General features: G+C 47.0%; 1 protein-coding gene across 1 annotated transcript; it reads right to left on the bottom strand.

Moving 5' to 3' along the window:
* Positions 1-9,517: 9,517 nt before the first annotated feature.
* Positions 9,518-9,979, bottom strand: LOC137838372 (uncharacterized). The gene has a single exon (XM_068647616.1). It carries the CDS (start codon positions 9,977-9,979, stop codon positions 9,518-9,520), a length of 462 nt encoding a protein of 153 aa, XP_068503717.1.
* Positions 9,980-13,559: the final 3,580 nt, after the last annotated feature.

The following is a 13,559-nucleotide window of genomic DNA, read 5'->3' as shown; positions in this document are numbered from 1 at the left end:
ATAATGAAGAAGGAGATGATGATGTGCCTATGGAAGATGATATTCTTCAAGTTGCATAACAGTCTTGCTATGTAATCCATCACTCGTACAGAGAAGAGTCACATGTTGATCATGCTAGGAGTCAAAGGATGAGTTCTCCATCTACAGAATTCAGAGGAGATTCACCTGCACCACAGTCAATGAATGAAGATGCTGCTGCAACTCCCCACAATGCTCTTGTTGCCTATCAAGCTCCATAATACAGAGGTGAACCCATGTCCATGTTTGAGAGGCAGGTTCTGTATCGTCTTGATGTCATGTCAAAGGAACATAAAGTTTATTTCGAGACAACTCAAGCCAGGTTCCATCATCTTGATGATCAGATTGAGGGTGTTCAGTTGCAGTTGGCAGAACTGTATTACAAGGATTAGAAGTGCCTTGTTTCTATGCTTATCTTTCTCCTAGTTTATGTTTTTGCATTCTGTTTCTGTTGAACAATTTGTAATGTTTTATGGACTGTTATGTTTGATTGTTATCTGGAATTATATTTCTCCATGTTGTTTGATGAATCAAAAGGGGGAGAAAAATAGCTCACCATGCTAGGTAAAGCTAGGTGATACAGGAAGTTACACTTTGCGCCTTAAAACTGGTTTATGTTATGATTAGTTTCAACTTTTGTAGTTTGGTGTTTGGTGCATTACAGGTGTTGTTCTCTTCTCAAAGAAACTGAGCTATGGGGATTTGTCTCCATCAAACAAGGGGAGATTGTTGAAGATGGATGTTGCCCCTTCAAGACAAAGTGTTTGATAAAGCCAAATGTGTATTTTCCCTTAGTGTTTGTATTTGCTTTAAGGATGTCTTAGGTATAGACTAGAGGTTTTTAAAGTGGGCTTTTTGTTAGACCCACCTCTTAACCCTAGACCATGTGATAAGAGCAAGCACAAGTTTTCTGAAAATGTTTTTCACATGTTTTGTATAAATATCCTTTATTGTATAGAAAATGAATTTGTTATTTTCTATAGGAATAGATTCTTTCTTAAACTGGTGTCTTGATTAAGTGTTTCATGTTTTATGCATCAAGTATCTTGACTCAATCTTCAGTATATCAAAACGACTGAGTTTCATTTGTTCAAAAGTTCTAGTTATCGTTTTGAAAATAAATTTGTTCTTCCTTAAATGAATAAATTCTTTTTTAGTCTGGTGCCATGTTTCTTAAAAGGTTTTTCACAGCTTTATCTTTGCACCAAGGAGTTTGACTAAGTCTCATACAACTAATAAATCTCTCACTACTCTCGAAAATAAATCTGTTCATTTTATTTTCAATCTGTTCTTTTTATAACTGCTTTAACTGTTTTTTTAAAGTCTGTTATAAAATGTTTCTTATAAAAGGAGAGTTGTTTCTGACTTAAAATGAAGGTTGAGAAAACAAGTTTTACAACAGAGATTGAGGAGTTTTTCATTGAATAAGCACGAGTTCTTAAAAGTTTGTCAAAACCAAAAACTATGCTTGTTCTTGCTTGGTTCTAAGGCTTGGTTGGAGGTGTTGTCATTGTGTGCAAACTGTTCTGCTGGTCTAAGACAATTTTCTGCATTCTCATACCAGGTGTATTCATTTCATCTTTTAATTCTTTGTAAAGTGTGATTGTAAGACTCTTCTTGATAGGGTTTCTTGAAGAGTTGTGTGTGCTGGAATAGTGTTTTTCAGCAAGGTGTATCAAATTCTTGTAGGGTTCAAGAACAGTGGTTGTGTAAGTGTTTTGATTCGTTTGTTAGTGGATTTCACCTTGAATTAGGTGAGACTGGATATAGCTCATTTGAGTGAACCAGTATAATCGCTTGGTGTTCAATCTCTCTTCATCCCTGCACTCATTTACTGTTTTATCTGTTAAACTGTCAGAAATTGAATCTGTTCAATCAAAAATAAATTTGTTCTTTCTGAGCTTGTTCATTCTGTTCTTGTTTTATGGAAAAGCTATTTGATCTCTTTAAAAGTGTATGAATTGTTGAAAATAATTGGATCTCACTGATTTGTAGAAGTTTACACAATTAATTGTCAAGCCTTTAATTGAACGTTGATCACTTGCTTTAAAAATTGAGGTTTACTGATTCTGCTCTCACTATTTTCTCTCTAAAAATCAATGTGATTGTAGCTTGCCAATCAATCTGCTTAAAATAAAAAATCACTTAACTGATATAACTGTCTTACTACATAAACAGTATAAAAATAAATTTGTTCGTTGTCAAATAAATCAATTTATTTTTCTCTGACCTGTGATAAATCTAAATCTGTGCGAAAGTTTTAAAAGCTCAATTCACCCCCCTCTTGAACTTTGACACTATTGAACCCAACAGATGGGTCACGTAGGTGGGTCCCAGAAATAATAATGAGCTATCATCCAGATATAAGAAAGACCTAAATCACGGGAGGGTTCATGCATGTGGTGTGTATAGTACGTTCAGGTCTAGCACAAGTAAGTATTCCTAGGAGGCGCTAAGGCCCATAAGGGTTAGGGTTTCCAGGGAAAGACTGCATGCATGTCACGGGAATAATTAGGGCACCTATAGAACAGATGGCCCCGCAGAGCTGGTCCATGAGTTTCCAGTAACTCTAATACCCCTTTAGGAAAGATCCTCGTGGGACAAGGAAGTTGACCTAGATACAACCTATAAAAAGGGTGGTAAGAACCCTAGAAAGGTACGTTGTTTCTAAGACTGAAACTGTTTTACATACTTATTGTTTCTTAGCCCAGTACTGACTTGACCGTCGGAGTGCAATCAACAGGCGACGGAGCCACTCTCTACCACCCATAGGAGAGCGCAAATACCACCAGGAGACGGAGGAGCCACCATCCACCCTTTGAGTCAACGGCGGCTAGGTCAACCGGCGAGAACAATGATTATAATCTTGAGGAGGAGAATTGTGTTGCTCATCATGATTACTGTCATGTTGCACTTAATCATTATCTTGCATCTGATTCTCTTGAGTATTTGGTTGCTGAAAATTATGTTGTGCAGCCACTAATGCTTCAGGCAATAGATATTGAATCATAAGATCATGTTCTATATTATTCTTCATACTTAACAAATTATTAACTTTGGTATTCATTTACAATGCCCCATTTGCTAGAATATCCCAAAAGTCTTTTTCTTTTCATGTCAGGTGTTGAATGAAAAACAATTTTAGGTATTCAATGAAAACTTCAACTAAAACTCACAATATGTTGGAAGCAGTCTATAAAAGAACCACCAAGAGCATACACTACAAGAAAAACATGAAATAGAAACCAATTTAGAAACAAAAAATAATTAGTTGCTATAGTAACTAAATTAGAGACCATTTTAGAAACTAAAAAAACACTGGTTTCTAAATTAGTTTCTATTTCTAAATTGGTATCTAATTAGCTACCAAGGTTTTAACTACCAGTTATTTAGTTTCTAAATTTGGTAGCAAAAACCTTGGTTACAAATTAGATATCCTTTTAGAAACCATTTAAAAATAATATAAACTAATTTAGAAACCCAAATTTTTTTAGTCTCTCAAATAGTCTCTGTTCCTGCCGGTTGACCTAAGGCGTCTTTGAACGTCTACGACAGTTGTGCATCCAAGAATCCCTCCTCCTTACGTTCCTTTCCCCTGACGTAATCACCTGAAAACAAAAGAGACAAAGGGCGCCCTCGCAGCCGTTTGCACTCCGACGCTCAAGACAAACACCGGGCAAAGAAACACCAAAAACTCTAAACTCTGAGAGCTCTGTGTAACTGTGTGTTTTTTCATTAGAATTGCGTACCTTGTTATGCTAATTGTTTCCCTTTATATACCATTCAGTGTCTCTGCCCCTTTTGCTAACTGTGACTTAAGCTTACTGTAGGTGTGTCTTAGCGACACTATCACCCAGTCTTAGGGCCATCTAGTACGTAAGACTCCCCTGCCGAAGCGCAACTAGCGCGGGATGACCACTTAGGTGCCAACTCATGCACCCAACTTCCGGGCCATCCGCTCTAGGAGTACCCTTAACTATTCACGTGTCATGCATGCAGATCACCCTTGGGACGTGACCCTTACGAGTCGTCTCTTTCCCAATGGCTCTTTGATGGTGGTGCGTACTACCGCGTCCCCTACACCCCATGCACGGACCCCTCGTGATCTAGGCTTCCCCTTACTGATAACTGGAATGTGGCTTGGAAACCACCTTTTTCGGCTCATCTTTACTATTCGGGTTACCGATGTCCGAGGCCTCCTCGCCCTTCACCCCGACGCCGAGCACACCTCGGACAACTTGGTTCACGAGCTTCGCGAGACACTAGCCCATGCCTCCTCGTGGGACCCAATCTTCGGGGGTCCATCATTGTTGTGGTCGACACCCAAGTCCGAGGACTGGGCGGTACACAAACCCCCCAGTCTCGAGCTGTCAACTTGTTCAGCGAAGAGACTAAGTCCTCGCCCTGTCGACCTACGTTGCTTCAAGTGACAGGACGTGCATAGTGTACCGAAGTGACGCTTTCCTGTTCATGCCTTGATCAGCGCACACGTGTCTTAATCAAATGGCTGGGACTTAACGTCGCTTGCGCTTTCCAAGTTTACGTTAAGTCTTTCAAAAGTGCGCGCTTCATGCACTATTCCATCACTTACAACTTTCTATTTCACTCTTTGCCTTCCTCTTCGAACACTCTGGTTTCCTACTTCACAAAAATCAGGACTTTCGCTCATCAACAATCAAAGGTATGATTTTTCACCATTGATTGCTCTTTATTTTCTGACTTCACGCATTGATAACTGCCTGGGCCTGTTTAAACTTTCGCGTTTAGGTTTTCTTCTGCATTTATTCTTTGTTCCCCTGTTTTTCTGGGTTTTCTTCGAGCGTAGGGTTTTTCTGGGTTTTTCTTCCTTTTTAAACCGTAGCCCCCCTTGCTGAACCCTTACCTTCTTCTTTCCTTTTTAGCTCCCTTCGTCACGGCACAAACGAAGACCACCTCTAACCCTCCACCCAATGCCAACTACAAGACCATGTACCCTTGGACATCCAATGAACTCCTTGCTGAAACCTCCACCCTTACGTCGATCGCGGATTGGAGGGCGCACCTAGATAGCGAGCTTGAGTTCAAGGGTAGGGCATTTGGGAGAGAGAGCGACGCCTATATCTCGGTTCGCCCATGCGCAGAGGCCGAACCCATGTGCGTAGACAACCATGCCAACAAGGGAGAACCCTTCTTCTTCTTCTTCTATCAAACGGTCTTTAAGCGTATTAGGCAACGCCTACCTTTTACCAGCTTCGAGAGGGAGTTGTTGACCGAAGTAAACGTTGCCCCTGCCTAGCTGCATCCCAACAACTGGGCCTTTGTGAGGGCCTTCTCCATCCTCTACAACCATTTTGGTCATCCACCCACTATAGATGTTTTTCTTCATTTCTTCAAAGCCAAAAGCCCTGGGAAGAACCTCTGGGTAAGCTTCAGTGGGGTGACAGGAAGATTCATCCTCACCCTTTTCCAGCAATCCTACAAAGGTTTCAAGGGGAAATTCTTCAGGGTATGCTGCTCTGAGCGCGACCGCACCGCTCTGGGCGGATTCCCCTTGTACTGGGTGGGGAAATTGACCCTTAAGAAGGCCAAGACCCTCAATGAGCTATCCTCTGCTGACCGTGAGGTATGCCAGGTGCTAGCTAGTCTTGGGGTAATCTTCAACACTGCTGAACTCATTAAGAATAAGTACAGCCCAACAGGACTTGTTGGCTACATCGGTATAGAAACCTGCTCATGACCTTTCTCTCAATTCTACTCTGCTTTACTCTTACTTATACCTGTGCTAATTTCTTACTTAATTTTGTCTTACCAAGTTCTCATTTCTCCTCCTTCTGGGTGTAGGCATGGTGCTGAACAAAGAAAAGCAGGCAAGGCTGGTTGAGGTTCTAGCCCTTTATGAAGAGGTGGTCGCTGGTGCAGGTGCCTCAACCCTTGCTCTAAACATTGCACCAGCTGCACCTTCTCCTGCTCCCTCAGCCCCTCTCAACGTTGTGCCCTTGACTACCGCTGGGGCTTCTCCCACTCCAACCCCTCTTGATGTTGTGCCCCTAGCTACTACTAGGGCCTCCTCTACCCCAGCCCCCCTTAAGAGGGTGGTGGCGATAGCGTCTGATGATGAGGCAGACACTACGGACGACCTTGTCTTCAAGAAACGTAGGGTGGCGGTAGCGGCCATTTCACGCTCTTCTTCTGCTAGGCACCCTGCCTCGCTCAGAGATCACCCCCCCAAAGCCTCTTCACGCTCGAGGGTGGGGGTGAGAGCATCCCTGAGCCTACTCTTGCACCTGCTCCTTAGCTTCCCCTAATCCTTCAACAAATCCTCAAGGGCTATCCGAAATGGGCCATGGGAAGCTCCAACGAAAAGGCTGTGCGGGAGAGCTTGGCCCTCAACTTTGGTGAATTTTTTGCCCAAGCTAACGCCTTCTCCCATGAGGTAGAGTCAAAGGCAAAGGAGCAACTGGCTTTGGCTGAAGAACTAGCTCTGGTGAAGGAACAACTTGCGCAATAGGCTCAGGTCTTCTTCAACCGTGAGACTACACTGAACTAGGAAATAAGTGCCCTCCGACAGGCTGAGCTGGAAGCCAACAAGAAACTCCACGACAAGGGCCAAGAGTACACCACCCTGCTGGGCAAGGTTGTGCCACTACGTACCCAGATGGTGGGACTCCAAGAAGAAGTTGAGGCCAACAAGGCTAAGATGGCCAGACTTGAAGAACGGGCCACGGATCGGGAGGTAAAACTGGGGAAGGTGGAGGCTGAGCTCACCATGCAAGATGAAGCCTTTGGGAGAGCCAAGGCGGAGCTCATCGATGATGCCGCCGACGCCTACGCAGCGGGGTTTGAGGACGCTCTTGCTCAAGTTGCTTGCAAGCATCCTGAGATGGACGTCTCCCCCTTCGCAACATCGAACCACATAGTGGATGGGCAGACCGTGCCTAGGCGTCCTCAGAAGAAGCTTGTTTAATTCTGGCCTTTAAAACTATGCCCCCCCCCCCCCCCCGCCCCCAAACTTTGTAATTTAATACAATTTGTACTTCCCCTACTTGCTTTGTTGCATCTAGCCATTCTGCTTTTAACTGTTAAATTGCTCACAATGCTTTAATGTTAATAACTTTAACATACGATAGCTTCGAAAAAACTGAACCTTAGGTAGCACGCTCCCTTGCCATTCGTTTCTCTTTGCTTCGACTGTTTGGCCACCTGTGATGGAGGGCGGGCATGTGCGAACCTTTAACTGGTCTCGCCTTATCTCTCGTTCGGACAAGGGAAACATCCTTTACTGATCCTCCCTCTGCCTCTTTGTGGTCAGGGGAGATATACTAACTGGCCTCATCTTTGCCCCTAAGGCAACAGAAGACTTAACTAGGAATCCTTTCGCTTAGCCTTGGCATCGACACTTGAGAGGAGGCGTCCTACGCGGGAGCTGCCACTCCCTCTTGAGGTTTCTAGCCTCAAGGCGTTCATCTAGCCTCGCCTTTGCTCACAGGCAAATGAGGACTTAGCTTGGTCGAACCTTGTTGTTCGTACTTGGCGCCCACGCTCGTGGGGGAGGCGTCCTAAAGGAAGCTGTCACTCCCTCTCGAGGTGTCTAAACACCAAGGCGACAGGTTCGCCCCTGACTGAACCTTGTTGTTCGTACTTGGCACCCACGCTTGAGGGGGAGGCGTCCTAAAGGAAGCTGCCACTCCCTCTCGAGGTGTCTAAACACCACGACGATAGGTTCGTGATTGAATGAACCTTGTTGTTCGCGCTTGCGCCCACACTCGAGGGGGAGGCGTCCTAAAGAAAGTTGCCACTCCCTCTCGAGGTGTCTAAACACCAAGGCAACAGGCTCGCCCCTGTATTGTACGAAAATTCGAGAATATGTATACTTCAATCGTAACTTTATTTGGTGACCTCATTAAAAAACCCTTAAAAAGGGAAAAAGAGCGTCCCCTTAAACTGTGTACAATGCTAGAGTTCAACTGAAATAAAACTTGAGATTGGCCACATTCCATGTACGAGGAATTGCGCCTCCTTCCAGAGTCTCAAGCCTGTACGCCCCGTTGCCGAGGACTTCCGTCACCCTAAAAGGACCAGTTCACTTGGGGGACAGCTTGTTCTCCAGCTGATATGGGTGAACCTTTCGCATTACCAGGTCAGCAACTTGAAACTGTCTAGGCCTTAGCTTGGAACTCTGCTTATGCTCCACCCTTCTCTTCAATGCTTCAGCTTTGATCCTCGCCTCCTCCCTGACCTCATCTAGCAGATCCAGGTTCACCTTTCTCTCTTTGTTAGACTCTTCAGCCACGAAACTTTGAAAACGTGGCGAGCTCTCCTGAATCTCTATCGGAATCATTGCGTCTGACCTGTACACCAAGCTGAAGGGTGTCTCTTTGGTGGTGGATTGAGGCGTGGTGTGGTAAGCCCACACTATCCTAGGAACCTGCTCTGCCCAGGCTCCTTTAGCCTTCTCGAGTCTTCTCTTCAGACCCCTGAGTAGGATTCTGTTGGCAGACTCAACCTGCCCATTTATTTGGGGATGCTCAACCGATGCGAACACCTGCTTTATTTCGACCTCTGTGCACAGCTTGCCCAACTGCTGGTACGCAAACTGTGTGCCATTGTTGGAAACTAGACGCCTCGGCACACCAAAGCGGCACATTATATTCTTCCACACGAAGTGTTGGATCTTGTGAGCTATGATTTGCGCTACTGGCTTAGCCTCTTTCCACTTCGTGAAGTATTGTATGGCCACTACAAGATACTTCATATGTCTTACCGCCAAAGGAAAGGGCCCCAGAATGTCGATTCCCCATGTGTGAAATGGCCACGGGCTGTAAATTGACCTCAGCTCTTCTGGTGGCGCCTTGTGCCAGTCGACGTGCTGTTGACACTGCTTGCACCGCTGGGCGTACCTCATACAATCTTCTCTTACTGTTGGCCAATAATACCATGCACGAACGACCTTCGATGTCAGGGACCTACCACCGACATGGCTACCACAAATTCCCTCGTGGAGCATAGCAATTACTCATGTACACTGGTATCGGCTTACACATACCAAGATTGGGTGGGTGAACCCATGTCTGAACAGTTCCCCATCCACAAGGGTGTACTTGGTGGAGTTCCTCTTTATCTTCTTGCCCTCCGTGGGTTCCAATGGGAGTATCCCATCGGCTAGGTAGCACCTATAGGGTGTCATCCATGTGTCCCATTCCTTAACTGCACATACCTGCATAGCGTCCCCCTGTGAGACCGGGTAAGCGCTTACAATGGGCGTTCTCAGCGTCTCCTGAGTCAACGACCGATGACTCCTCACCCCTCCCCTAGTCGTACTGACCTGATGCACGCCCACCATATTATGAGCGACGAATGTTCGTGGTGCTTTGAAGGTTTCTTGTATCACTATCCTCTGCCTTCCCCCCATGCCCAAACTGGCGAGCTTGGCTAGCAAGTCAGCTCGGGCATTCCGCTCTCTCGGGACGTGCACCAGCTCAAACACCGCGAACGAACTCTTCAAGACTTGGACATACCCCAACTACGCAACCATCTGTGGGTCCTTAGCTTGATATTCCCCAGTCACCTGACTTGTGACTAAAAGGGAATCACTCTTTGCTAATAAGCGTTGCGCTCCCATCTCCTTAGCTAAGAGCATGCCGGTGATGAGAGCTTCATACTCTGCCTGATTGTTTTTGGCCTTGAAAGCGAACCTTAGGGTCTGCTCAATCAACAGCCCGTGCGGTCCTTCCAAGATCACGTCAGCTCCACTACCCTGCTGGTTGGATGATCCATCCACTAAGAGCACCCATCTGAAGCTGGCCTCCTCCTCTTGCCGTGAATCTGTCGGGGAGAGCTCTACTACAAAATCTGCATACATCTGGCCTTTAATGGGGCCTCGGGGCTCGTACTGAACATCAAACTCCAAGAGCTCCACTGCCCAGCGTACCATCCTTCCTACCACGTCCGGCTTCTGCAACACCTTTCGGATAGGTAAGTCCATCATCACCACCACTGTGAAACTTTGGAAGTAATGACGAAGCCTCCTAGCCGAGAACACCACGGCCAGGGCCGCCTTCTCTAGGGCTTGGTATCTCACCTCTGGTCCTTGAAATACTTTGCTCACAAAGTATATGGGTTTCTGCACTTAGTCCTGCTCTTGCGTGAGGACCGAGCTAATCGCCCGCTTTGTTACAACAAAGTATAATTGGAGCGGAGTGCCCAACTGCGGCTTGCACAACACGGGAGGGGTACATAGATACTCCTTTAACTTAAGGAACGCCTCCTCGCACTCTTTAGTCCACACAAACCGGTTATTCCTCCTTAAACACTAGAAGTAGAGGTGTCCTTTTTCCCCTCCAGCTGACACAAATTTGGACAGGGCGACCATCCGCCCGGCCAACTGTTGCACCTCCTTCACTGAGGTCGGGCTTCTAATGGCAAGGATTGTCGCACACTTCTCCAGGTTCGCCTCTATCCCACGCTCAGTGAGTAGGAAACCCAAGAACTTACTCGCCTCAACCCCGAACACACACTTCTCAGGGTTTAGCTTCAACCGATACCTAGCTATTGTCACAAATAGCTCTTCCAGATCAAACACATGTTGACCCCTCGCCTGCGAGGTCACTACCATGTCATCCATGTAGGCCTGCATATTCCTGCAAGACCCTATCCATCAGCCTCTGGTAGGTGGCGCCCGCATTCTTCAGCCCGAAGGGCATCACCGTGTAGCAGTAACAAGACGTCTCGGTCATAAACGCCGGTTTGCACTCGTCTCTGGAGAAAGCATCTAAGAAACTAAGCATCTTACAGCCCAAGGCGCTGTCCACCAAGGCGTCGATGCTTGGTAAGGGGTACGAATCCTTCGGGCATGCCTTGTTGAGGTCGGTGAAGTCCACACACATTCTCCACTTCCCATTGGCCTTCTTCACCAAGACCACATTTGCCAACCACTCAGGGTATTGAATCTCCCTTATGTGGTCGGCACTCAGCAACTTCTTCGTTTCTTCCTTGATGACTTGTCGCCTCTCTTCATTGAACTTCCTTCTTCTCTGGCGGACCGGCATGACCTTGGGGTCCATGGTGAGGTGGACCAGGCGAAAGCGTCCCGGTGCCATGCTATCACCCTAGCGACCTGGTCTTGCTCCGCCCGGTCCAGCGACTTACCAAGCTTAAACGTTCTACCCCCGATCTGTCTCTCCATGATGTCCCATGCTGGCTCGAGTCGCCTCTCCCGAACGCTTTTCTGTGCGGGAGATCCCTGCGCGGGTGTCCCCGTCTCTGCTAGGTGGGCGCTCTGTAACCATGAACACCCCCCTCTTGGTCTTGAGGCTGTTCTCGTAGCACTTCTTAGCCTCTTGCTGGTCCGACTTGATAGTTATCACCTTCCCGCTCAAGTCCGACAACTTCATCTTCATGTGGCGTGTTGATGCTACCGCCCTTAGCCTATTCAAAGTTGGTCTCCCCAACAAAATATTATAGGTTGAGGAAGCGTTAACCACCAAGTACCTTATATTCTCCGTGCGAGAGGCAACGCCATCTGTAAAGGTGGTCCTCAACTCCAAATGCCCCCGTACCAACACCTGGTCTCCCGCGCAGCCATACAAGCACCCAGTATCGGGAGACAGCTGCAACTTATTAAAGGTGGACCAAAACATCACATCTGTCGAGCTGCCTTGGTGCACTAGCACTCGGTGCACCTTCCTCCCCGCGGTTACAACAGAAATCACCACAGGGTTGTTGTCATGAGAAACAACGTCTCAAAGATCGGCCTTCGTGAAAGTAAGGTCGACGTCGAGCATGTCATTCATCGCTTGGGCCTCTACTGACATCACCGATCGTGCATACCTCTTGCGCTGAGAGGCAGTGCACCCTCCACCTGAGAAACCCCCCGAGATGGTGTGGATCTCCCCATGAACGGGCATTTCATGCCCCTGATCCTCTCCTAACGTTGTTGGGGTCTCAATCCTCTCTGGCTCTGCCAAGTAGTCATTTAGGAACCCACTCTTCACCAGCTCATCCAACTAGTGTCCTAACGCCAAGCAATTGCGTATTGGGTGACCAAACGCTTGGTGAAACTCACACCAAGCCTCCTTGTGAGGTCCTAGCTTCTTGTCAGTCTTGGGCGGCATCCTCAACCTCTTTGCTATGTTGGACACGACTATCAGATCTTTCAACTCTACCACAAAATTATGCCTCACAGGCTTATTCTCCCTTGCACGCCCCCTAGCCCGAGGCTTTCTAGGCTCGTTGGGTTGCTTTTTCCCAGGATTCCTCTTCTTTGTTGCAGCCTCATAGGCTGCGCACGTGCTGGCGCTCGCGGGCGTGTAGGGACAATACACACGCGCTTTTCATTCACCTCCCCTTCTGCTGCAACGTAAGCCACTGCACGACACCTAATCTCAGCGAAGGTTTTGAGGCGGTTTCTGATGAGTGATTCACTGAAAGGCCCTGGACAAATCCCCTTTCTGAACGTGTGAACCATCATCGTCTCGTCCTTGGTGTTGACCTTCACCACCTGCACCCCAAAACAGTTAACAAAATCCTTCAGCGACTCACCCTACTACCGCCTTACGTCGAAGAGATCGTAAGAATTGGGTGGGGGAGCGCGATTCGCAATGTACTGCTCCTTGAACAACTTTGACAACTGGGAAAATGACGTCACATGGCCATCAGAGAGGCTGATGAACCAATCCATCGTTGTCCCTACCAACGTGTTCATGAACAATTTGCACCTTACTGCATCAGAACCAACAACCAGCATCATCTGCGTATGGAAAGCTGTGAGATGAGCCTCTGGATCCTCCATCCCAGTGAACGTGGCTTTCGGTCCCACGAACGTAGCTGGTATCACAACATCCATAATCGCTTCCGAAAAAGGCCTAAGGAATTCTCTAGGAGGCGTAGCACCCTCTTGCTCCTCCACTTCACGATCCCCTGCCTGATTCCGCAACTCACGCCGCAACTCCTCATTGGTTCGGGTAACCCTTTGTTCCTTGCTTGCGACGCAGCTAGATCAATTTGGATGCATTCTTGATCAGTTCTTGTTGCTGCCATTGCTTCTTGAAGGCCCTGCATCAACTCCATAACCTGTTGCAAGGTAAGACCTTCGCCACCGACTGGCACAACAAATCCTTACCTCGTATTCCTCATCTTGGTCGATTCTTGATAAATCTTTCTCAATTCTTGTGGTTGGGACAATCGTTTTAGATTGTGCCCCACGGTGGGCGCCAAATATTCCCGCCGGTTGACCTAAGGCGTCTTCGTGCGTCTACGACAGTTGTGCGTCCAAGAATCCCTCCTCCTTACGTGTCTTTCCCCTGACGGAATCAACTAAAAACACAAGAGACAAAGGGCGCCCTCACGGTCGTTTTCACTCCGACACTCAAGTCAAACACTGGGCAAAGAAACACCAAAAATTCTAAACTCTAAGAGCTCTGTATAACTGTGTGTATTTTTGCATTAGAATTGCATACCTTGTTATGCTAGTTGTTTCCCTTTATATACCTTTCAGTGTTTCTGCCCCTCTTGCTAACTGTGACTTAAGCTTACTGTAGGTGTGTCTTAGTGACACTATCACCCAA

Source organism: Phaseolus vulgaris, chromosome 4, assembly GCF_000499845.2.
Source record: "Phaseolus vulgaris cultivar G19833 chromosome 4, P. vulgaris v2.0, whole genome shotgun sequence".
NCBI lineage: Eukaryota > Viridiplantae > Streptophyta > Magnoliopsida > Fabales > Fabaceae > Phaseolus > Phaseolus vulgaris.
The sequence above is the reverse complement of the archived record's forward strand: the minus strand, read 5'-3'. Positions and strand labels throughout refer to the sequence as shown.

Bases quoted from the DNA above. Each gene is read 5' to 3' on its own strand.
- LOC137838372 (XM_068647616.1), bottom strand. From the start codon at position 9,979: ATGGACTTACCTATCCGAAAGGTGTTGCAGAAGCCGGACGTGGTAGGA.